Source organism: Giraffa tippelskirchi, chromosome 5 (assembly GCF_054371585.1).
Source record: "Giraffa tippelskirchi isolate mGirTip1 chromosome 5, T2T-mGirTip1v1.2.pri, whole genome shotgun sequence".
Classification (NCBI taxonomy): Eukaryota; Metazoa; Chordata; class Mammalia; order Artiodactyla; family Giraffidae; genus Giraffa; species Giraffa tippelskirchi.
Window position 1 is genome coordinate 41,498,216 of NC_137279.1, and position 27,521 is coordinate 41,525,736.

General features: G+C 33.6%; 1 protein-coding gene across 13 annotated transcripts in view; it reads left to right on the plus strand.

The window, feature by feature from the left end:
• KIFAP3 (kinesin associated protein 3) overlaps positions 1-27,521 on the plus strand; it is a 160,421-nt gene that overhangs the window by 112,725 nt on the left and 20,175 nt on the right. For all 13 annotated transcript variants that reach the window (XR_014053445.1, XR_014053444.1, XR_014053442.1 and 10 more), the window contains 2 exons: positions 10,367-10,556; positions 18,937-19,036. Coding sequence is in view for 8 of the 13 variants with exons in the window: in XM_081489539.1 (XP_081345665.1) it covers positions 10,367-10,556; positions 18,937-19,036 (290 nt within the window). In the remaining 5 variants the exon portion in view is untranslated. The remainder of the gene's footprint in view (positions 1-10,366; positions 10,557-18,936; positions 19,037-27,521) is intronic.

Below are 27,521 nucleotides of genomic sequence, written 5' to 3' on the forward strand. Positions count from 1 at the left end.
GTATGATTATCTCAGTCCATCCATGTTGCTGCAAATAGCATTATTTATTACATTTTATTTTTTATGGTTGAGTAGTATTCCACCCAGCTGGTGCTAGTGGTAAAGAACCCACCTGCCAATGCAGGAGATGTAAGAGATGCAAGAGATGCGGGTTCAATCCCTGGGTCAGGAAGATCCCCTGGAGGAGGGCATGGCAACCCACTCCAGTGTTCTTGCCTGAAGAATCCCCATGGACAGAGGAGCCTGGCAGGCTACAGTCCATAGGGTCGCAAAGAATCAGACATGACTGAGCAACCCAGCAGCAGCAGCAGCAGTATTCCAGTATATATTTGTCCCACATCTTTATCCATTCATCTGTCAATGGATGGATAGGTCATTTCCGTGTCTTGGCGATTGTGAATAGTGCTGTTATGAATATGGGGTGCATGTATCCTTTTGAATAATAGTTCTGTCTAGATATATGCCCAGATATGGGGTAGCTGGATTATATGGCAGCTCAATTTTTACTTTTTTTTACTTCATACTGTTCTCCATAGTGACTACACCAATTTACATTCCCACCAACAGTGTAGGAGAATTCCCTTTTCTCCACACCCTCTCCAGCATTGTTATTTGTAGATTTTTTTAATGATAGCATTCTGACTGGGGTGAGGTGGTGCGTCATTGTAGTTTTAATTTGCATTTCTCTGATACTTAGTGATGTTGAGGATCTTTTCATTTGCCCATTGGCTATCTGTTTGTCTTCTTCAGAGAAATGTGTATTTAGGTCTTCTGCACATTAAATTCATTGTTTAAACATTATTAAAACCTTTGGCTTTCTACTTTTGAGTAGAGGTTGCTTACTTAAAGAGATTTTATACATATTCAAAGTTTATATCTGGTCTGCATGGCATCTCAGAATCGCTTGTTTTTCAGAAAAATTATTGCAGAGAAGCAGGGGGGTTGATGACAGTCTTGCCAAAACTCAATACCATCAACTTTACAGTTTGGTCATTAATTTTTTTTTAATAAAATAGAATCTCATAACTATTTTTTTTAAGTCTTTGATAAATTTTGTTGTATACATTGACTTGTTTTACAAGTTGTTTTGGGATGATGTTAGTTCACTTCAGTCGCTCAGTCATGTCTGAGTCTTTGTGACCCCATGGACTGCAGCACGCCAGGCTTCCCTGTCAATCACCAACTCCCAGAGCTTGCTCAAACTCATGTCCATCGAGTTGGTGATGCCATCCAACCATCTCGTCCTTTGTTGTTCCCTTCTCGCCTTCAGTGTTTCCCAGCTTCAAGGTCTTTTCCAATGAGTCAGTTCTTCGTATCAGGTGGCCAAAGTATTGGAGCTTCAGCATCAGTCCTTCCAATGAATATTCAGGACCGATTTCCTTTAGGATGGACTGGTTTGACCTTCTTGCTGTCCAAGGGACTCTCAAGAGTCTTCTCCAACACCACAGTTCAAAAGCATCAATTCTTTGGTGCTCAGCTTTCTTTATGGTCTCAACTCTCATATCCATACATGACTACTGGAAAAACCATAGCTTTGACTATACAGACCTTTGTCGGTAATGTCTCTGCTTTTTAATATGCTGTCTAGGTTTGTCATAGCTTTTTTCCAAGGAGCAAAAGTCTTAATTTCATGGCTGCAGTCACCATTTGCAGTGATTTTGGAGCCCAAGAAAATAAAATCTGTCACTGTCTCTATTGTTTCCCCATCTGTTTGCCATGAAGTGATGGGACTGGATGACTTGATCTTAGTTTTTTGAAAGTTGAGTTTTAAGCCAGCTTTTTTGCTCTCCTCTTTCACTTTCATCAAGAGGCTCTTCAGTTCCTCTTCGCTTTCTGCCATAAGGGTGGTGTCATCTGCATATCTAAGGTTATTGATATTTCTCCCTGAAGTCTTGATTCCAGCTTGTGCTTTATCCAGTCTAGCATTTCGCATGGTGTACTCTGCATATAAGTTAAATAAGCAAGATGACAATATACAGCTATACTCCTTTCCCAATTTAGAACCAGTTCGCCGTGTCTGATTCTAACTGTAAGAACTGTTTGGAATGATGAAATACCCCCAAATTTTAATGTTTTTCATGACTTTAGAAATTTTAAAAGTATATATCACTGTTAAGAATTTGATCAGAGGGATAATCTGAGTCCTGCATTAGAAACTTGCTCACTTTGCAGACTTTTCTTCAGACTTTGTGCTGCCCTTCCACCTGGGCTTGACCCTTGTACCTGGGATGTGCTAGATGCTACCTTTCTTTGAATATTTTTTTCACTTGTGGCATATACACATGGGCAATCTTGTTCCTTCTTTGGACTCTATTTACACTATTTATTTTGGCTCACCTGTAAAAAGTTTCTTGAATATAACCTACTCAGTTGTTTTCAACTTAAGTGTTTTAAAAGGATCAGCTGAGCCACCAGGGAAGTCCAAGAATACTGGAGTGGGTAATCTATCCCTTCTCCAACAGATCTTCCCAACCCAGGAATCAAACCGGGGTCTCCTGCATTGCAGGTGGATTCTATCAGCTGAGCTACCAGGGAAGCCCCTTAAAAGAATCAGAATAGAAGTTGATAAAGAATCAATTAATAATGTCCTTGAAATCCTCTAGGTTGGCATTTCTGCTAGTGATTTCATTACAAAATCAGATAATCAACAGGTACTTTCTGGTCAGTCTGCTACATTTTAGTTCAGAAATTCATGTTTATTTGGTATCACCTGATTTTTGGATTTGACCAATATATCATTACTAGTTTAAATCAGTACATTGACATTTTAGCTTTGATATATAAATTAAAATAGGGAAGCTTTATGTATTAAACTCTTGTTTAACCAAGATGTTTCAACACATAAGCCACTGGTCACAGGGTTTATGAACAGTTTCATGGTTCTTGTATTATTTTCTGGGAGATCTAATGTCATTGTTGTATATAAAGTATATAGTGTAACAGTAAGAAACCTCCTAAAATTTTATATCTGATTGTTTTACCTTAAGCAATGAAGAAGAGAGATGTCAGTCTGTTATGAATTGCCTTTATCATACTTTTAAAATTACCTTATTTTGAGAAGAAGTGATGGAAAGTAAAAATACGTTTAGATGTTTGTATTAGGTAGGTTTGGCTAAGAATGTAAGTTAGTGATAGTTCCAAAAGACCAGCTTAGTCTTATAAAAATATTTATTGTAAAATATGAATATGTTTCTTACAAGATAAAATTCTCATTCCCAGTATTTCTAAGCTCTGGGCTCAAGTTTCTGATCTTACGTAGGAGTTTTCCCCACCCTGCATCTTCTATCCTAGCTCTCTCTTTCTCTCTAGAATCCACATTTTGAAAAAAATCTCTAAATATTACTTCCTCCATTTTTTCATTTCCCCATCTTTTCTACCTTCCCCTTTCTCTTTTCTACCAGTTCTTCCTTCTGCATCCATTACTCCATTGAAATGGTGCTTATAAAAGTCATCTGGACCTTCATGTTTTGAAATCCAATGAACATTTTTAGTCTTCATTTTACTTTGTTACGTTCCTTGCAAGGACTTATAAATTTTGGTCAGAGTTAAAATGTAAACTCACAAAGAAAATTATTTTTAGTTTATTACATTCATAAAAAGTCTTGTGAATAAGAGGATATCCAAGAAAAAGAATCAGTGAAATGAAATGGGTGATATATCAGCTACCTATATATATAGTTCCCTAAAATGCTATCTGATCATGTGAGTTAGTATAAAACAAATTTGAACAAGTAATCTGAAGGTTTACCTAATCTCTCTACATCAGACTTATGAAGTATGTATTTGATATGCTGCCAAGCAATTTTAAATTGTTTCATTTCATAAGTCTAAAAAGTTATTCAGAAACACCAAAGTTGTTAAACTGAGATCATTTAAAGATATTCACATTTTAATCATTAGTGTGATCTGGAAGTCCTATCCTTTGCTACTCCATCAACTGAGTTATAGCTGAGTTTTTTACAAAAGAAGAAGTCCAGTACAGCGGATAGATGGACACCAGACTCTGGAAACATCCCATATTCTGTTTGAACAATGTTTCTTTCCCTTTCTGTACTATACATGTATAGGATCTGAGGCCCTAGCTCAATTTTAGCTTGTCAAAAGGGAACTGCACTAGCGGGAGCAACTCTTCTTGAAACATTTTTCTCCTCAGTTGAGTAGGGGTTCTGGTCTTAGATTCAACCTTTGACCTTTATGAGGTGGCAGCTTGACCCTATAGAGTATTGCATTTAGAATACAACTGATTCTAGTTCTCTCACCTGCTGAATAATCTCAGGCAATTTATTTAGCTTTTTGAAGATCTAGTTTACATTGATACATCTGAGGATTAAATAAATTAGAGAAAATATATATGAAACATCTACCAAACGATGGTCACTTGATAGTCACCTGATATGTTTTGTTCAAACTAAACCAAAATTCAATCCTAGTTGTGAAGTGTATATATAGATTAAAAATCTGAATCAACGTTTCCTTTCCTTAGTGAAAGTGAAAGTCGCTCAATCGTGTCTGACTCTTTGTGATCCCATGGACTCTAGCCTGCCAGGCTCCTCTATCCATGGAATTCTTCAGGCAGGAATACTGGAGTGGGTTGCCATTTCCTTCTCCAGGCAGTCTTGCTGACCTAGTGATTGAACCCAGGTCTCCTGCATTGCAGGCAGATTCTTTACTGTCTGAGCCACCTGTACAGTTAATTGTTTACATTATTTTCTGCTCATTTTGACTGTTAAAATGATATAGGAAGATAATCTGTTCACAGTTTGGATTTTAAGTATGGAAAGTTATTTGGAATATATGTTTTAGCCAGGCATAGTTGTATTTGTAGTTTACTTTAGGATTGTCTTGCCGAATGGCTGAATTTGGCATTTTAAGACTTCATGTCAAAGAAGTTAACTGAATAGTGCAGTTTACTGAAAGATCTTGATTAGTACAGTGTAGAAAAATAGGAAGCTACCTATGCTAGTGTAGAAGTGCTTCATGTGTTCAGTTACCCACGTTCTGAATCTGTGTTGACTAAGTTGGATTTGGACTCAGTTTATCAGCTAACTCAGACCAGAGCTTTTTCCTGGCTTGCTGGGCCTCCTTATTTGGGAGAAATTTGAGGAGTGGGCCATTTTAATGCATAGTAAAAGTTTCTCAGGTTCACTTGGGGCGTTGCTGCCATTCTTTGGTTTTTTGAGCTTAGACTCAATTACTGATCACAACTCAGGGTGCTATTTGCTTGTCCCAAATCTTTTTGAAGAGTAAAATAAGAGAGAATGGGCTTAATTTGAAACAGGAGAAACTTTGATTAGACACAGCAAAGATGATGAAACACTAGGAGTAGACTGTAAAGGGATAATGTGAAGTCTTGTCCAATTAACATTAATAACAGCTAAATAACCAACTTTCTAAAATTGTTGGTTAGATACCTGCCTAGAATGGAAGTAGATGATCTCTTAAGACTTTTTTATCTATAGATTTTGATTCTTGAGTATTTTTAGCATAGCTGTAGTCTATAATAATAAAAAATAAAATAGAGTGGGGCTATTTGTAGCTTAAGGCAATTTATCTTTAAGAAAACAGACTTCTTGCACTCAAGATAAACATCATGAAATAATACTAAGAAAAATTAGATGCCGTGCAAGCCTTAGGGAAATATGCCATCTGCAGTAAAGTGTTTGTCCCCCAAATTATGCAAATGTTATTTTACACTAGTGGTAAAGTGTTTAATATATAGTATTTAGGCCCAAGCCCTCAATTAGTGAATTGAAACAGATATATGTTCATAGTACTCTCTACAGTAGAGGACTACATGGTTGGTGATGCAGTCTCTGTGGTCTGATCAGCAAATTATCACAAGTCTGACTAGCTTACATATAGCTTTAAGAGGCAGGGAATGGGGTAACTGCAGAAAGGAAAAGGGAAGCAAGGAGAAAGAAACCTAGCTTTCTCATCTTCCATGGCAATTATGCAGCAATTGACAATTGTCTTTTCTCTTCCAAGCCTTGGGAATTATCAAGAGAAGAACAGAATCCTCTATACACAGAGAGCTTCTGAAAACCCAGTTAGATTGATAACCTCAGTATTCCTTCAGCTTTGTATGAAGTATTTGAGAACCTCAAATTCCTCCCCAATTAATAAATGATTTCCTCCCCTGACATTACTGGATTGTCAACCATCTAATACATGTTTAGTAAGCACATACTATGTTCCAAACACTAAAGTTGACACTGAAAATTAAAGGCAACATCAAGTCTCTAGAATATAAAAATTTACAATCTGGACACCAGGAAACTGTTGTCTAGACATGAACTGACCTTTTAGGAGCAGTATTACCACATAGCCCTATCAATAGATACTCTGTACTAATGGCAAATTGTATCTACAGGTTGGTTATGGAAAAGGGAATGTGCCTAGTCTCTGGTAAGACTGATGTCTGTTGCCTTTCCAGCCAGCCACAGGCTACATGTGGTTTGATACTAACAGAGGTTTGTGTCACTGAGATTTTGAATGGCAGCCGTTTACTCTGTTAATAACTCTTAATTTTGATCATTGGTAAATGGTGTGTATTGTAATAATCTGGAATTATTTCAAACTAGGAAAACAAGGTGCCTTCTTCATTCTACGATAGAAACAATTATGTCTAACAAGACTGGCATATTGAAAGGAGATAAACTAATGTATGTTTACATTAATTTCTAAGACATCAATTGTTAGAGTCTCCACAAAAATTATCAGGACAAGTCTGTGTCAGACAGGAAAGGCGGGTTTATTAATAAACTTCCAGCAAGGAAGACCACTTCTAAAAATGTCATACAACATCTTGAAAAGGAAAGCTGTAGAGAAATTTTCATAGGGTTACCTTTAAAACTCAGGTTATTTCAGGGTAGGATTTCAAAAGCATGGAATGGATAGGAATTGGTAAAATGAATAGAAAGCAGTTACTTTAAATTAGCTTGCAGGTTGGTGATGGGCACAGAGCAGGGATTTTCCAGTGAGTTGTCAGAAACTTCTAAAATGTTCTTTCCAGAGCAGGTGGAGTTCATTCTTGTTTGTTTTACAGTCTTCGCAAATTTTCATTTCTCAGATTTGTAAGTTTGTTGTGTATTCTCAATTCCATACAATCAAATTGGACTTTGTGAGATAAACCCAGTTGGGTTTAGTGTTTAGTCTTCTTTTGGAGTTCTTTTTTATATTGCAGAAATTTATGGTTTTTCCTAGTTTGTTAGAATTTACATGTGTGTGTCAGTTCAGTTCGGTCGCTCAGTCGTGTCCGACTCTTTGCGACCCCATGAATTGCAGCATGCCAGGCCTCTCTGTCCATCACCAACTCCTGGTGTGTGTATGTGCATGTGTATATATATATATATATGTGTATATATATATATATATACACACGTGTGTGTGTGTGTGTGTGTGTGTGTGTATGTGCATGCATGCATGCAAAGTCACTTCAGTCGTGTCCAACTCTTGTGCAACCCTGTGGACTGTAGCCTGCCATGCTTCTCTCTAGGCAAGAATACTGGAGTGGCTTGATATGTCCTCCTCATAAACACACACACACACACACACACACGTGTGTGTGTGTGTGTGCAGTCCCTGCCAGTATTATGCATGTTACTTTATTGGTTTTTTAATTGTCAGCAGTTGAATTTAAAAAATATAGTATTAAAGAAAAGTTATGGTTTCTCACTTAAATAAATTTCCTTTAGTTATATCTTTACTTTGTGGGCATAATATTTGAAGTGATATTACACAGATAAGCCTCCTTAGTGCTTTAAACAGAGGTTGAGGAGATAAATTTACTTTGAGGTCTGGTTAGAAAATGCCATAGTCAAGACTAAAGGGCAACTTTTGGGACAGTACTACTGAGAAGTAGGTAGAATGTGCATAAAAATCAACAACTCTATTATGTATGTGTGTTTAATTACGCGTATATTTGTGTATACATATCTTTGGGAAGAAGTATTTTCTAATATGTAAAAGGCATCTTTTTAGCAGCTAATACCGTAACCTTAATGAGCAACTCAATTACTCTAGATCTGCTTTAATTTAGTATGAAGAATTGTATTAAATAAACCATATTACATTCTTAATTAGGGGGCTGCCACATTAAAGGAGAAAGAGAAATCTGTTTTCCATCAGTTACATTAGAACACAAAGCAGATCTATGTAGTTCTATGTTACCCTATAGTGTGTTAATCAGATACAAGGTGTGACGGAAGCCAGTGACAAAGAGTTTTCCTGATAGTGAACAGGCTCTGATAATAGGCTGGTTAAGGCTTCATAACATTTCACTGGTTAAGTAGTAAACAAAATGATATAGGACTTCAAAAAGGATGTCACATTCCACCTAAAATCAAACCATAAGTCTTTAATGATACTTTAGAGTTTTTGAAAACTAGTGCTTAACATAATAATGTCACGACCTGAGAATAGAAGAAAATAAAAAATAAAGCATGTTTACCTTTAAATACAAGACAAACTAAAGTTCCATAGCAAGGATGTTAGGGTGCATTCCTTGTGAAAAGAAGCATTTCAGAAACGAAGAAAAAGAACTATATTTCTAGAGTATTTCCACAATAGCTTGATAAATTTGGATGACATTTCTTGGCTGTATTTGAGCTATGGCATCTGAGTTCCCAGAGTTATTTTCTGATGATGAGGAGGTAGTGGTTTAAGAGGAAAGTAGGCATTTGGGGGAGAAGGGCTAAAGCGAATTGGTTTTAATTGATACATGTTGAATTTCTTAAATTTCTGACACTGTATATTCATTTAGAATTGCTATGTAATTTTTAAAAGATGAACTCCATATATTGCTGCTATCTTTAGTTTGGCAGAGGGATAGTTATTTTGACAGCTTTATGAAGTAATGGTATTAATCATAGATTTTTATTTAAAGAACATTAGGACTTGAATAAATATTAGATTTGATTTTACAGTTGAAGAATCTGAGACCAAAAGATACTGAAATACTTTTAGAAAGTTGCATACTTCTGTTAGTATCAAACCTAGAAGGAGAATCCAGGATAAGACTTTGGTTCTTATCCAATGTTCCTTGTGTTATACCATACCACATGATTAGTATCTATAAGTTTAGACTCTGAGACATTGAGAAACTATGACTTTGCCATGATTACTAAGCTATATTCATTGAGGATAGATACAGAAGATAGCTGAGGCTAGGGGTTTCAGAATGCTGATCTGTGGGGGTACAAGTTTCAGAGTTGTGTGCTATAGAACACACAGTATGACAGCTGACACTGCTAAGAGATAAACCAATAATGTGAAATTTTAAATTTAACAAGAAAAATTTTGATAATAATAATTACATTTATTATAAAATTTCAGACTTATTCTTACATCCCAGAAACTTATTCTGTGATTACAGTTTTTGACTTGAGCCTTACTTAGCTTTGGATGAAAATTGCTCAGCATTTAAAGTTATTGTAATCATTTCAACTACTGGAGACAACAGTATTGCCTGGCACCTTTCCAACTTAAAAAAAAATAAGTATAAACAGAAGTGTTAAAGATATGACAGAGGAATTTAATACTAAGGAACCTGTGATTAGAATGACAAGAAATACCAGAAGTCTTTTTTCCAAATAATCCATGGTACTGTCCAGTGATTTTTAAGTGAATATACTTATCAGAAGTAGCCACAGCCAGTGAAGCTAGATAGGTTCAGCTGTAGCTTTTCTAATATTTATAATTGTCTACTTGTCCTTCAAAAACACCCACCAATGAAGTTCTCTGTGAACAGATGTTACAGATACAGTGAATAAGCCACAGTCGTGCTCCTTAAGAGTTCATTGCTAAACAGGAGATATTTAAAGAAATAATTATGACCAAATAAGACATTATTATTTTGTTGTTGAAACAGAATTGAATTAAATTCTATTTGTTTTTTGTAGTAAACCATTTCAGTTTTTAGGAGAAATACTTTAATGTTGTTTTGTGGTTTTTTTGCTACTGAACTAAACAAAAAGATATAGCAAATGATGTAATTTTAATGCTTAACCACCTGTCATTATTGCCACATAATTATAGTCACAAAACTATTTGGAAGTTTAAGTCTGACTGCTTACCTAAATTCTAGTAATACTTAGATAAAGAATTTGTGAAATTTGAACTTTTCCAGTTTTTGCCATTAGCAGTAGCAATTGTTAATCCAAACAGAGATGTCTTTAATATATGTAATAAATTGATTTTTATTGATTATTGTATACATTATTCCAAAAAGGTAATTTTCGTGTTTTCTCTAACCCAAAAAAAAGCCCCCTCCAATTCTCTTCTTGTAAGATAAAATTACTGCTATCTGAGTATCAAAGAAATTCCTTCATAAACTTATAAAAAATAATTGACTATTTGTTTACAATAGGAATACGATGAAGAATGGGCCAAGAAAATTCAGAGTGAGAAGTTTCGCTGGCATAACTCTCAGTGGCTGGAGATGGTAGAAAGTCGTCAGATGGATGAGAGTGAGCAGTACTTATATGGTGATGATCGAATTGAGCCATACATCCATGAAGGAGATATTCTCGAGAGACCTGACCTTTTCTACAGCTCAGGTAAGATGATAACCAAGACAAAAATAAATACTTTTAATGTATGCTATAGGGGTTTTTGTCTGCCACCTTGCTCATTCCCAAGCTTTATAAGCACTTCTTTTAGTATGTAAATGGCCTTCTGCTAATGATTTTAGACATAACATTAGTACACACCAAGCAAACCTATTAACTCATCATTATTTTTGTCCAAGGTAGTCTTTGATGTGATCTCCATTAAAAAGGCTGTAACAAGGAAAATTAAAACAAGGAAAATTGCTCTTAATTTATTACTTTCTATAATGTATAACTTAAAATGACATCTTCAAGATTTACTACCATTTGAAAATGTGGTATTTTTCTCTATTCTATATTTATTTAAATATATAGTTTACTAATTTATGTTTTGTTTTCTAGTGTATTTCATTTTAACAGTCTCATTTTGCCATGGTTTTGCTTTAGTTGGGGCTTCCCTCATAGCTCAGTTGGTAAAGAATACAGAAGACCCCGGTCTAATTCCTGGGTCGAGAAGATCCTGGGTCGAGAAGATCCACTGGAGAAGGGATAGGCTACCCACTTCAGTATTCTTGGGCTTCCCTTGTAGCTCAGCTCGTAAAGAATCTGCCTGCAATGCGGGAGACCTGGGTTTGATCCCTGGGTTGGGAAGATCCCCTAAAGAACGGAAAGGCTACCCACTCCAGTAATTTTGGCCTAGAAAATTCCATGGACTGTATAGTCCATGAGGTCACAAAGAGTCAGATATGACTGAGTGACTTTCACTTGCTTTAGTTTCGAAATAGTAACCCCTATTTTATTCTCTGATTGGGAAGACTTAGACAGTTCATAACAATAGTTTCTTTCATTCTATACTCTGCTAGTATTTTCAAGGTAAAATTTAATTTTTACGTGAATCCTACATTTATTATACCCTTGTTGATTCTGCCATCCTTCCTCTGTCCAGGGATTCTGTACTTAGAGCCTAAGTTGTTGCATATTCTGCCTTCTAATGTGTTGTACTATTGCCAATATTAATTGCTTCATTGAACTCATTTAGTTAAAGAGATGAAGGAAAGGATTTTGAAGAGATGAAGGAAAGGATTTCTAAGTTCTGTAGTAAGTTGGAAATAAAAGGCATTGAAAGTAATTGTATCTGAATTAGTGGCTCACTTTTTTTTCCTACTATGTAGTCATTCATATGTTGTATGAATTGTATGCTCTGCATATTGCCCATAAGGCTGAATTATTTTTATATTTGATTTAAGGTACTTCAATCCTGGTAAGTTGGTACTTTACTTTGAAAATTAAATAGATTTCTTCCTAACTGAACTTAACAGTAGTTATGAAATCTGCTTTGTGTTTCAGCCCAGATGGAGTAGATCATTAATTTCAACTAACCAGAATTTCTTAGTTCAGTAATGGCAAGCAGCTGTCCCTTACCTAGTGAGATCGTCATGAAGTAAAATAATGTAAAATATATGTGATATGAATTTTTTGATAATAGAAATCAGAATTTCTTAGAATCAGGTTTCTTGCTTTGAAAATTTATAGCTACTTTTCAGTGTGAATCAATGAGCAGTTTCCAAAAACGAATAAAGCTTTTAACCACCTCAGTAGTTAACTTTGTTGTTTCAATACAATTAGTTTCTGAACAGATTTCTAAAAAATTATTCCACTTTTCCGAAATCAATTCGTTTAAATTAACCTCTTAAAATGAAAATCATAACATTTTTCTGTGAGATACAATTAAAATGTACAATTTAAGCTTTGTGAGAAATCTAAATTGTACATCTTTTTATATATCTGAATTTAGAAATAGCCACAGCTAATGGAAAAATAAATTTAAGCATTTGAGGAGTGAAATGTTATCATTAGATAGCCTCATGGTGGTTGTTTTTTTATACCTGCAGCCTGAATATGGTAGACACTTGACAGCAGGGATTACATTGATATAGTTCTCATATCAAGCCATCTGTACTCTTTTAGTTTACTATCTTATCTACTTTATTTTTCATAAATAGTTCATCAACTAAAAGAATCTTTGTGGTATTCTTGATATGTGTCATGGAAATCCAGACAGTGGTAGTCTCTTTTGTCTTTTATTATGTACAGTTGTATCTTCAGAAACATCAGAAATTTGTAATACTACAGATTTATTTAGATGCTTGAGCCATCTTATTTAAGTCTCTGAGTCTCCATGAAACTTTAGGCTGCTTCTGATAAAGGCAACTTTAGTAGTTTTTCAACCACAGAAGTTAAGCTAAATGGCCAGTGATACCCTGGGCTTATCTTTTATGAAAAAATGAAATAGCATTTGCTACTTCCTGGTCAATAACCTCAGATGCTGCTGCTGCTGCTGCTAAGTCGCTTCAGTCGTGTCCGACTCTGTGTGACCCCATAGACGGCAGCCCAGAAGGCTCCCCCATCCCTGGGATTCTCCAGGCAAGAACACTGGAGTAGGTTGCCAGTTCCTTCTCCAATGCATGAAAGTGAAAAGTGAAAGTGAAGTGGCCCAGTCATGTCTGACTTGGGGATGTGCCATTGCCTTCTCTGCAGATTCAGATGACACTACCCTTATGGCAGAAAGCAAGGAGGAACTACAGAGCCTCTTGATGAGGGTGAAAGAGGAGAGTGAAAAAGCTGGCTTAAAACTCAACATTCAAAAAAGAAAGATCATGACATCTGGTCCCATCACTTCATGGCAAATAGATGGGAAACAATGGAAACAGTGACAGACTTTATTTTCCTGGGCTCCAAAATTGCTGCAGATGGTGACTGCAAGCCATGAAATTAAGACTCTTTCTCCTTGGGGAAAAAAGCTATAACAAACCTAGACAGCATATTAAAAAGCAGAGATATTACTTTGCAAAAAAGGTCCATCTAGTCAAAGCTATGGTTTTCCCAGTAGTCATGAATGGATGTGAGAGTTGGACCATAAAGAAGGCTGAGCACCGAAGAATTGATGCTTTTGAACTGTAGTGTTGGAGAAGACTCTTGAGAGTCCCTTGGACTGCAAGGAGATCCAACCAGTCAATCCTAAAGGAAATCAATCCTGAATATTCATTAGAAGGACTGATGCTGAAGCTGAAGCTCCAATACTGATGCGAAGAGCTAACTCATTAGAAAAGACCCTGATGCTGGGAAAGATTAAAGGCAGGAGGAGAAGGGGATGACAGAGGATGAGATGATTGGATGGTATCACCAACCGAATGGACATGAGTTTGAGCAAGCTCTGGGAGATGGTGAAGGACCAGGAAGCCTGTCGTGCTACAGTCAGTGGGGTCACAAAGAGTCGGACACGACTGAGCAACTGAACAACAACTTCCTGGTCATTAGTATTGCCTTCTATGTTTTCCAACAATTAAATATGTCAAAACGTATCTGTTCTTTCTTGCTATTTTTTAAAAAATGGATCTTTATTTTGTTATGTGAAATAGGAATATATTTAACATCTCCTTATAGTTACATTATTTTTTTTCTTAGTCTAAAATGACTGTGATTGTAGTTACTAATTCCCTTTCTATTATGAAATTGTTGCTGTTTGCTTTAATACTTTCACCCACAGAGGAAGTATATTATAATCTGTAAAGCTGTATTGCTATTTTCATTGTTGTTCAGTTGCTAAGTCATGTCCAACTCTTTGTGACTCCATGGACTATAGCACATTTCTAAATGACATTACTTTTTTGCTGTTCTTTATTAATTGTAGTGAATCTTCTTAGCATTTAATATATAACTATATTGCAGAATATGAACCTTAAAATGGTTAGTTTCTGTCTCAGAATCATTGTAAAACTGTAATTTTCATTTACCTATATATTTATGTGATGTATTTTATCAAGTGTGGCCAAATAAGTTATGATTTATCTATTTTAGTCATTTCTTTTTGTCACTTTCTCCACTATTGATATCCATTTTCTCCCACACAGTCATTCCACTTTTAGCTAGTTCACCAAAGAGCTTAATATTATGTTTTCATTTGACTTTTAGAAATAAGTGTGTTTCAGTAACAGTATATAAAAAGATACTGAGTTTTTGTAGTTTTTTATTTTTATGCACAATGTGTATAAGCCACTTTTTAAATTGAGTTTCAGAAATTACAAAGTTGATAAATTACCTATACTGGCAATAAATTTGCTTTGATTTCATTTTTATTCTAGTACATACCCCCATTTTACTCATAACCATATTTATCATCAGTACTTTGTTGTTGTTCAGTCACTCAGTCTTGTCCAACTCTTTGTGACCCCAGGATTGACTGATTTGATCTTTTTGCAGTCCAAGGGATTCTCAAGAGTCTTCTCGAACACCACAGTTCAAAAGCATCAATTCTTCGGTGCTCAGCCTTCTTTATGGTCCAACTCTCACATCCATACATGACTACTGGAAAAACCATAGCTTTGACTAGATGGACCTTTGTTGGCAAAATAATGTCTGCTTTTTAATACACTGTGTAGGCTTGTCAGAGCTTTTCTTCCACGGAGCAAGCATCTTTTAATTTCATGGCTTCAGTCACCATCTTCAGTGATTTTGGAGCCCAAGAAAATAACATCTGTGACTGTTTCCATTGTTTCCCCTTCTGTTTGCCATTAAGTGATGGGACCATATGCCATGATCTTCATTTTTTTAATGTTGCGTTTTAAACCAGATTTTTCACTCTCCTTTTTCATCAAGAGGCTCTTTAGTTCCTCTTCGCTTTCTGCCATAAGGGTGGTGTCATCTGGATATCTGAGGTTACTGATGTTTCTCCCAGCAGTCTTGATTCTAGCTTGTGCTTCATCCAGCCCAGCATTTCTCATGAGGTACTCTGCATATAAGTTAAATAAGCAGGGTGGCAATATACAGCCTTGACATGTTCCTTTCCCAAGTTGGAAGCAGTCCATTGTTCCATGTCTGGTTCTAACTCTTGCTTCTTGACCTGCGTTCAGATTTCTCAGGAGGCAGGAAAGGCAGACTAGTATTCCCATCTCTTTAAGAATTTTCCACAGTTTGTTGTGATCCACAGTCAAAGGCTTTAGTGTAGTCAGTGAAGCGAAAGTAGATTGTCATTACTTAGAGCACCTCAAAAAAGATGTGTTATATAACTGTGCTCTAAATGGTTTCATATAATTTAATAACCATAATGTATATAATGCTCTACAGATTACAAAATGTTTGGTATATGTCATCTGTCTTCTGTTTGTTCTCTGGCTGTTTAAACATTACATGAAAGTCTTTGCTTCCTTGTTGCTATCTTTGAACCAGTGAGGTAAAGTAGAAGCCTGAGAAGGACACTCCTGAATTTATTTGAATACATGATTTCAATCAACAATGCATAATTTCTTTCCAGTATTTCTATAAAAGAATTACTAATTTTGGATACAGAATACTGAGAAACAGATATTTCCAAAGAAGTTAAAGTGCTTGTGTTGAAGATTTAAGATATAATTTAACTTCTATACTTCATTCTAGTGAAGAATGATTACTCATACATTAGAGTTACCTAAATTTTGTCAAGTCATTAAAGGGCAGTGTACAAGATGTAGTTTATTGAATGAATTGCAGTGTCTTAGAATTATTAGAAATTAAGTTCAGAAGTATAAATTTACCCTCTTTTATTCACATAGTATCAGGCTTATTTTATAACTAAACTTATTGTATTCTAGGCTTATAAAATTTCTTAAACTAGCTATATTCTGGGTTTATAAAATTTCTGGCTGAATCTTTAAACTCAGTTTTGTTTTGTTTTTTTTTTAGTATCATCTCTGTTTGATGAAATCCCTGTTTGTAGCTTCCTGTACTCCATTTATCCTTTTCACTAATTTTTCCCTTTGAAGACAATGAGAACTCTGAGTCAAAATGAAGATGCTGAGAATTTGACAGTAGTTTTTCATTTAATTTCTTCCTCATCTGGTTCACCTCACTAGATCATGTTTCATGTAATATAAACTTTTAAAGTATAATTCAGGTATTTTTATTTGGTTGTATTTTTATCTGAGTGTTATATTTCTGAGTGTTAGAATCTTTTATTCTCTGGCATGCTGAATATCTTTGTATTCATTTTCAACGTGTGGTATACATTTTATTTTGACATTTTACTTTGCTTTGTTCTGGTAAAATTGGCAGATTTCATAAAACCCGATCTGCAATTATTTGGTTTTAATTTAACAGAGAAACTTGTTGATTTTTGCAGTATAACCTTGTTAATTTTAGCCAAACCTTAACAGAGTCTTATATCCATAGAAAATAATTTCTTTAGCTGCTCAACTTTCAATCTATGGTGTCTTGGCATTCCCATAGTTTTGTTTTTGTAATTTTTTTGTGTTTAGCTGGTCTTTTGGTTTATACAATTTTTCAGCTTTTAGAGGGCACAGAAACTAGACTAAATATTACACACTTTTAAGCTTCCTCTTAAGTATTTTAAATTTCCTAAAGTAATAAGGTAAATACCAAAGGTATGATTAACAATTCAACAACTAAATACTAACACAAGTCTTTAGTATATGGTATACAGCAAATAGTGAAAGTCACTCAGTCATGTCTGACTCTTTGCAACCCCATGGACTATACAGTCCATGGAATTCTCCAGGCCAGAATACTGAAGTGGGTAGCCTTTGCCTTCTCCAGGGGATCTCTCAACCCAGGGATCGAACCCAGGTCTCCCGCATTGCAGGCGGATTGTTTACCAGCTGAGCCCCAAGGGAAGCCTATATATCCATATAGCAAATGGATAGTGTTATGGAAATACAGATTATTTTTACTTATTCATTTGCAAGCTCTATTAATTTTACCATCTACTTGATTTTTAATACCCTTACTCTTAAACAGATTTTATCATTAATTCCCAACTGTTTATTGATACTCAAATCAGTTACACCTCTGACTCCTTCCCTTCCCAACTAGGACTTTCTATCCTCTGCAGAACACAGTAATCCATCTATAGCTTTTTCACCTCCAGCACTCATTTGGCACATAATCCCTTCCTGTTATATATCATTTATTAATAAAATATATTATTTAATTGCATCTTAACTGCATCTATTTTATATTTCACTTAACATAAAACTCCTGAAAACAGAAATTGTGTATTGTAATTTTTTCCACAGGACCTAGCAAAGTATTATTGCATGTGGTAAGTGTAAAATGATCATCTCGTTACTAAATAGCTTGCTTACTATGTGCTAAATTTATAAACAATGTTGTGGATACAACCTAGCCAACATTTACCTAGAGGTCCCTCACCAACTCAGAATACTTTAAACTTTAGAAAGCCTCGGAGCTTTTCAACTAGTAATTACAAGAGCCATATAGGACAGCCCGGAAGCCATTGCTGAGATCTTTTTTCCTCAGATTCTTCTTATTCTTAGCTTATTCATAATTCTATCAAAAATAGGTTATATGAATTCTTAGATTGGAGCAAATGGGAAAGCAGTATCACTCTAAAATCAGCAAGAAGTAATAATAAAGTCTTAGGTTTAGGAAAAGGAGCACTTTATAAGCAAAGAAATAAGTACTCAAAAAGCATGGTAGTGTAACCATGTAGTATAGATAGTCCAATATATCTAATAACCTAGGGCATTGATATATAATGGTTGATGCTTATAATGAAGATTGAGTTATCAAGAAGTTTTTAAATTATATTCAGTATACTTTGTAAAAACACAGTGAATGTAAAATGTATTTACAAAGGTTTCTAACCAAAGTGTGTGTGTCTGTGTGAAGCGTTGCTTATATAAAAATTCACTTATTTGAAATATATAATTCCCTAATCATGCTACACAAATGAAGCTGCCCAGATATAAAATGTGGAATATATTAGAGTGTTGCTGTTTACCAAAACCATGCTATTTAATATCTGTTCTATTTCCTTACTCATTCTCTTTCTTAGCCTGAAAGACTTATTGTTCCTCTCTATCCTTTCTCACCCTCTATCTTTTGTTGTTTTTTCCACAAAACTATAAGCTCCTTGAAGGCAGAGATCGTGTCTTATTCATCTGTGTAATAAAATAGTACTGCAACATAGGTTTAGTCGCTCAGTCGTGTCTGACTCTTGCAACTCCATGGACTGTGGCTTGCCACACGCCTCTATCCATGGAATTTTCCAGGCAAGAATGCTGGAGTGGGTTGCCATTTCTTTCTCCAGGGGATCTTACCTATCCAAGATCGAACCTGAGTGTCCTGTATTGCAGGCAGACTTCACCGCCTGAGCCACCAGGGAAGCCACTGCAACATAGTAGATCCTTAACAAGTGTGCGGAACACTTAAGTATGTATGCTATTCATTCATACTCTTAGAGAGAACTGAACATCATGCTAACATTTTTCTTCTGGATTAAATATACAGGTTATTTTCTATTGTGTTACTTAATAGAATAGTTTACTTTTTATTCCCTACAAAGATGTTTCATTAGTTACTATTTTCTTTCTAGATGGATTAGTTGCCTCTGAAGGAGCCATGAGTCCAGATTTCTTCAATGATTATCACCTTCAAAATGGAGATGTAGTTGGGCAGCATTCATTTGCTGGCAGGTAAACAGTCTTCCAAGAAAATCTAGTATATGGTGTTTCTCTTGATTTTAAAAAGCTAAAATTTTCTTATCACTTCCCGTTTTTCTTTTTCCATTAAAGAGTAAAATCCTGAATATTTTCAAGAACATGCTTATTTGATTTTAAATTAACTTACAAAGTCACATTTTTCTATGTAAAAAATGAAGATATCACAGTTCTAAGAAAAAAAAAAATATATATATATATTTTTTTTTTTCCTCAGTTTGGAAAATATAGGCTGTCAGTTGAAATAGGCAGGACTTTTGACAAATTAATGATGCAGGTTATTTCATGTTTTCCAAATCCAATATAAAATAAGAACACAATACATGTATTTTAACAATTATTCAGACACCACTGTTTTTAAAAAGTTGATCCTCTGATTAAATTAAGGACTTTTCCTCCTTGCATGGCATTCAGATAAAATATTTAAGGAAAAAACCTGACATACCAGCACTGTTGTACAATTATAATAAAGTTTCCCCCAACAGATATTCTGCTTCATTACTGGTCTCATAGATTTTTAAAATCTTGCCAGAAAGTGTAAAAAATAGTTTTCCCTTCGTATCATTACTAAGGTATAATACTTTAATTTAGTATGACTATTGCAATTTCATATTAAATTGGTCTAAAGAGTAGGTGTAGTCTTTTTACCCTTAAGACTGTTTTTTTCTTCAAATTATTGATTTAATTTTCTCTTCTAAAATTATATATTTTATTAACATAAATATTTGTTTAGAGAATAAGAATACAGTTGTGTGTTTAAGAATACAGTTGTATGTTCACCTGAAACTAGCACAACATTGTTAATTGGCTATGCTCCAATGCAAAATGTTTTTGGTGTTAAAAAAAATTTAAAAATTAAATTAAAAAAAATGTTTTTCAATACAGTTGTGACCAATGTGTTATAACTCTTGAATCATCACTTTATATTAGCCATTTTAATTCAGTAGTAAAATTCTTAAAATAGCAGTTACTGCATGTAATTCACAATGATATGTTCTGTTTTAGTCTATTGTATTTTATTTTTGAAATGCAGATTGCAACCCACGATATTGATTTCACGATTCACTGATGGTCATGACAAAATTTAAAAGCATAGTGGAAAATACAGGAGTATTTTATGAAATGCAGTATCCTTATATGTAGTTCAGTAGCCATTAGTGAACTTTAAATAAATAATAATACTTTAGAAATTGTTTCTTTGGTGCACCGGATTGTCATGGTAAGAAACTACTTGCCTTAGGGAAAAAAAATTAAACATGATTAAATACCAGAAAGCATATGGCTTTTGACTACTTCTGATGTCTCTGTCTGTATTAGTTATAATTAGAGATTCTATTTAATTATTATAACTAATATGTTCCATTTTGTGACAATTCACTGTATAAATGTTTTCTGAAACAAAATTCGAAAAGAAATTATTTTGCTATATAATCCTAATGTTTATATTGAAGATTTTTGCTGACAGCATTTAAGACTAATTTTTCTGCCATTTATGTTTCACTCTGAACAAAACATTGCTTTTGTGTCTCCTGCATATACTTCCAGCTTAAAAAAAGCAAACTAACCATGCATTACTTATTTGAGAAAGACCTAATGTTTTGTATAGTTATGTGATTTTTAAGAACCTGATTGTATGTTTTGAGAGATGGCTACACTCACTAAGTTATGTACCATGTCCAAAGATTTCAGAATTTCACTCCTCAGTTCTGTTAACAAGTTTCTTTTTTTAAAAAGCCTTTGAGAAAATTCTCTTACTTTTGCACCTTTAGTTCTTTTTCAAAATTAAAAAAACATAAGTAGCTTCTTTCACATCGTAAAAGACACATATGTGACGGTAGCGTTGGCTTAAAGGATTAGTTAATAAAACTTCATGTAGACTATATATTTTTTCAAATCAAAGAAATGGTATACTTATAATCATTTTGAATTGAGATTGTTTGCCCTTTAGAAAGAACTTCCCCTGAGAAAGTTAAGTCTTTCATCTCTTGTCTTTTTTAATTTTTCAAGCCTTAAATATAGTAACTGTATCATTTTCTCTTTGTATTTCCATAAGAAATAATTTACAGTGAATTTCCTTAGTTTTTTTTGTAGATAACAGATCAAATAAAAGGAGACTCTAAATTTTATCACAGAGATACAAAGAAAGCTTATAATATAGCCAAAAACTCATAGTTGTTCTTTGCTACATTGTTTTATTGATCCGCTGTAGAATCATTTACTCTTTCTGTTATGCAATTATTTTTGGTTGGTTAGGATTGTCTTCTAATGGGATTCCTGTGTTGTTCTTTGTAGTAACTATGGATTTAGTCTGACTTAGTGTTTTAATTCTACAAATATTTTATTTTAAATTGCTCCACAATTATTCATATATTTTGGCATGATAATTTTGATGCATAATGTCCCAGATGTGAAATTTTAAACTAATGGCTGCCTTTAGTTTTCTGAGATCCAATAGGTAAATATAAAACCTATTAGGTCAAATATCATTGACTTAAAATAATATTTTTGAAATGTTTCATTTTAATTGATTTAAAGCAAAATGGGATTTTTAAAAAAATGTAAACAGAAGATGTTGAACTCTTATTCTTCATCTCTACTGTTAAAATGAGAATAAACAGACTTAATGAACAACATGAAGAATTCGGTTAATTATGAAAGAAAAATGTCTTGATTAAATTTTAAATATTGAAAAAGCTAATTTTAAGAACAGGAGATGTTATCTATTTTGAGAGCTTTTTTTTTCCTTTAAATGAGGAAAATTGTCCACATGACTTAAAAATTCATTCCCTGTTCATAATATGTCTTTGATTAACAAGCAATGTCAAGTTAATTGGAATAGTAATAATTTTTAAAATAATATATAAAATGTGAATGTTTATAATTACAAGTGTTTTTAATGATTTGAGAACATGAAAGTGTATGACAGTGCCAAGTGGCGTGCTATTCAGCCAGTACTCGTGACTTTTCAGTCTTTGTGGGTTTTTAACATTTCAGTTTCAATGGGTTCGGGTGAAGTATATGATCCCAAATTTTTGCAAGGTAATGAAGAAATTTCTAATTTGTATAAGAGTTTTTTTTTTTAATTGTCCAGAAAAAAATTCTTTAATTTCTTTCTAAAATGACCACATTTCATAATGTGACAAATCTGTTAAAATGGAGAAACTGAGTCAAATTTAGAGAATGATTTAAACGGTTCAAATTGTATGTTTCTTAAAATCCAAGTCAGAGTGCCCTTCTTAATATGAATGTCTACATTTGTGTAATATAGCAAGGCTGTTTAATTGGAAACCAGTGAAAATTGTTAAGCTCATCCATCCTATTCTACAAGAGGGACTGGGTGTTTGATAAAATACATACTGGCAGTTAGCGAATCCTGGGTTTTAGACATGTGTCACTATCAGTTTGAACCTCTAGCCACCAGAATTTCCCAACATTTAGGGGGTAATGCAAAATATATTAGGGCTCCAAGGCATTAGCTATTGAGTTGCCATTCCCAGAGGGTCAGATGTAAATCTTGTGCTCCCAAAACCTGAACTGGTATTAGAAAGTAAATTGGAACTTGCTATTGAAGCTAATTAAAAATAATAGGAGTAAGACTGGCTTTTCCCCCCCTTATATACAATGTATCTGTACCATATTTTTGAACCTTTTTTTTTTATTATTATAACTCTTACTTTTCAAGACTAACAAGAACCTCATGTTGAGAATTTTTAAACTGTTTCCAGCTTTTACAAATCAGTTTTTGTTGTAGTAAAAATGGTCCATTTTTCTTTTATAGGAATCCAATTTTCATAAACTGGAAAAAAATTTCAGGGACTGCTTGGGTTTCCTTGGGGCTTTGAAAAATATTTTTCAGAGGGCCTGGAGTTCTTTGTGGTTGGCACAGTGATGTCACTTACTGATGGTTTCACTAAAGTCAGAAATGAACTAGATTATTCATTATAATTATTATTGTGAATTATCTGAGCCATCTGATTCTCACACTTTCATTTTCTCTGTGTGCGCCTGCCTCTTTTTTTTCTCTTTCTTAAAATACTTGACCATTAACTTTTCTGTTCATTATATATATTATATATTTCACGTATATATTTTTTATTCTGTTTTCTCTGTTTTCTTTAAAACATTAAATCATTGTTGAAATGTTAGTCATTTGCACAATTTTAAATGTTAGTCAGTTGTACAATTTTAAAAAGTACTAGATAGGACTAACACATTATTTTCTTAATATGTAAGTAGTAATCTTTTATCAAAATTTGTAAATGTATAATTTTTCCTTCATATGAAACTCTACATGTAAAATTTTGACTTATTCTTTAGCTATAAGGTCACCTTCGTTATACTCAACTATTTAACTCAGTTATTTCACTTGAGAAAAACAACCTTAAAAATCAACATTCCCTGTCCAAAAGGCATTGTATAGTATTAATATTTACTGACCTTTGTATTATTCCTTGAATTATATATTAGGATATTATGTTAAAGCAGTTATTCAAAAGATAAATCAAATTATTATCTATATTACAGCCCTTAATTTGGCAATTGAGAAATTATCATATATTGAGATAAAATTAAATATGCTTATAAAATCCCTTGTTTGATAAGTCCTCTATCAAGTTTTAATTGATAAACCAAACTCTTCCATTTGTTCTCCTAGTATAAGTTTTAGTGACCTTCATTACTGTGGCAGTAATATAGAAATTATATGGAAGGATCAAAAGAAAGTGAAAAGAACCTCATAGAAATATTTCCTTTGATAAATATTGAGACAAACCATTTGTTCTGCAGCATTTTAAGAACTAAATGAATTATTATGAAATACTTATTAAATCTTTTAAAGATAATCATTAAAATCACTGCTTTATTAAGTATGTAACTTTTTTGTTCCTAATTTCTTTCCCTATAACTTTTTCTCAGAGGAGAACATGCTTCATGAAGTCTTTAAAAAAACTTCTAACTTTAGTAATTTTTCTAGTCATGGTGAATACAAATAAAGCAGCCAGTTTCCATTTACACCTATCAGTTGCAAAATAATTTTTAATGCTAATATCCACACATGGGAGCAAAGAGGTTCTGTGATACACCTCTTGTGGGCATTTAAATGGACAAAACCTCAGTGAACTATATTTGGTAACAGAGAACAGAAGCCTAAGATTCCCTAATTCTGTAATTTCTTTTCTAAGAATTTGTCCTCAGGAAATAATAAGAGATAAAGACTGAATAAATAATTATGTGTCAGAGAAAATAGATTCATTGAATGTAGTGAGATCCACTTACCTAATTGTGGAATAAATGTTATTTTTGTGAAGTTTTCTAATACTTGATCTTAGCTGTATCGAAGTTGGGATATTTGCAAGAATTGCTTTTCAGCTTAAATGGAATTTTGTTAAATCATGATTAAAACATATACAGCATAATCTAAACCATGGTCTTGGGTAATAAGACAATATCCTGTTTACTTTTAAAAGTTACTCCTTTTCAGGGTGTATGATTTGATCTAAACATATCCAAATCTGTGCAAATTTTTATTATAATTATATTCAGTTGTCCAAATGACATTATTTTAGCATATGTAAACATGTTATTTCAGGCTCAGTAATAATTGCTATAGCTAAGTATAACCAGTAGAAATAATTTTAAGTTCTTCCCATCTTTATTAACCAATCAGAAATGCATGGTAAAATTTCTTGAATAAAACTATTCACAGGAAATTATACTGTGTGATAGGTAAAATTCCATCTAAGGTAATGAAATGGTTTAATTAGTGAGATAGTGAAAACAGGAGACCAAGAGTGGCAATAGCTATGTGACACAGTTCTGATGAGAGAAGCAAACCAATGCAAACAAATGGTTTCTTAAGTATGAGACTCTTGATCTAACACAGTCCTCACATTAAATCACATTACATTTTTTTCTCTCTAAATACGCTCAACAATTATGCCAGTTATTTATTTTTTTTATCTCAGAAGATGGAATGTCTTAGGAGCCTTCTAAGAGTTTCAGAGAATAAAATTTAAGGCACTTTTTTGTCTAAATCTTATTATATAAAGACTAATAACTTGCATGTAGCTAACATTTGGGCTTCCCTGGTGGCTCAGTGGTAAGGAATCCCCCTCAATCCCTGGGTCAGGAGGCTCCCCTAGAGACAGAATGGCAACTCCAGTATTCTTGTCTAGGAAATCCCATGGACAGAGAAGCCTGGTGGGCTACAGTCCATGAGGTTGCAAAAAGAGTTGGATACGACTTAGCAACTAAACAACAACAAAGCCAACATTTATTTCATCGTGTGTCTTATTTGATCATCAACAGTGTGTAAGGTATATAGGGCAAAGTAGTATTGGCCCTATTTTAACAAATGTAGAAATTAAGGCTCAGAGATTTTTAAGGCACTAGCCCAAAACCAGTTAGGTGGTACAGTGAGGCCTTTAAGCTTGGTAAGAGCTAGTATTCTTAGTATTACACCATTACTGCCTCCAAATGGCAAGCAGATATGTTAGTCTAACAGTGAACTATGCTTTAGAAAGTTTAGAGTAAATGTTATTAAAATTCAGAGTAAGATATGTAGATTTTGTTGTATAATACAGTACATTGTTTACTTATTTTGCATTAATACATTATATTTTTTACTGAAAATTGGTGTTTAGATTGCTTGTAGACAAGTTACTAAAATTTATTAACACGTCAAGTAACTAATTAGTTCACTACCATTAAACTGTGTTAAGTAGTTCATTAAGTTCTCTACACATTAATCCAGTTGAACAAAAAATGAGGATGAAATGAGTGGGATAATCTCAGTCTACAAGGATTAATGTCTCCACCAAATCTTTTATTTAGCTAATTAACCAATGTAAATGTTGATATACATGATGCTATTGTTTTATGCCTATAAGTGAATCCCCATATATTAGTCTTAGTTGACTTCTTTACTAAGCCTTTTTGATAGAGAAAACTTATTTTTAGCCTTAAAAAGGCAAAGGAATTCAATTCAGTTCTACTACTTGGATACTAATGATTTGCATTTCCCAAGGAAAATCGAATTACGTTTTATTAGTAAATTGGGCCTATAACTTTTAAGGCCAGATTTTATTAGATTATCACACATCAGCATTAGCAAATTGTAAACTTTACTGAAATATAGAAATTCAAGCCAAAAATCAAGACTTAAAATACTGGAAACCTGGGAAGATATTTTATCCTAGAGAAATTATACTGACTTGAAAAAAATATTTTAAGTGATTTGCTTTCCTTTGGAAATTGAGAAGCAAGAGAAGTAGGTTGCAAACTGCTCTCATCAAATTTGTGTTAGTTTTCAGTCTGGTGATCTAAGCTTGGGTTTTGGACGCATGCGTGTTAGCTGTATGTAAAATTCAAAGATCCTCCCAAAGAAAACCAAATTTGTTGTCTCTTTATTAGGACTTTCATTTAGGAGAAGAATTTCAGTATAATTGAGTCTATAAATTTAATAAGTAATCTGAATATGACTAGATCCTATAAAAATGTTAACACATCAATTACTGTGTAGTTTTGTACCAGAAGAAATGACATGGGAGTTCATCCAGTCATGACTAGGAACTTAATTATATCACCACCATTTAAGTGTGATTATCCAGTGTTAAAGTTCATTCATTTTTATATGTATTAATAGCATTTTTGTTGGCTGTACAGATATACAGAAATGAGTTATAAATTTAAAAAGAAAGGAGAAAGTCCTTAAGCATGGATGACTGCTTTTATGATATATTTGACCGATAAAATGCTCTCATTTTAAAAAAATATTAATGAGTTTTTTAAGAGAATGGAATACACATTACAATTATAAAGACTTGCTTATTCATAGTCTAATGAGAATTTTAAAATTATAAGCAATTTGGTTGATAAGCAGTACCACCCCTCCAGAAAAATAAAAGAGAAAGGAAAGTAGAGCGTGTCATCTTTTATTTCCCTTAAGTCTGGATCCAGTGAATCTGAGCTTACTCCTAAACTTAGGAATTGGTTTGTCTAGCCCGTCTTGTGTTTCGATTGATTTAACAATGTGATTTAAGTATTTATGATTAATTGTTTTGAAAGCCCCTGTATTAGAAACGTGAACCAAATGTTTTTTTCTTAAATAATTTTTTAAAATAGATGAAACCTAGAGCCTATAGGTTTTTTAGTGTAATATTAATTAATTCCCTTATTCTCCATATTGCCCATAGACCTTCCAGGTGTGCTATTACAAATAGCTCACCCCTCAGATATGAGCCATATGGGTTCTGTAAACTGATTTGCACTTATTTTGAATAGGGATTGTACAGATTACAGATGAATTATTAAAGTAAATGTATATTACCAAATAAATCAAGGGCAAAATATTAAACTGTAGTAAATGAGAAAGGAATGTGCAAATGAAGACCTGCCTGTTTTAATAAGTTTAGTGGTTACCTTCTCAGTTTCAACCAAAAGAAAAGAGTTTCTTTTTTTGTTT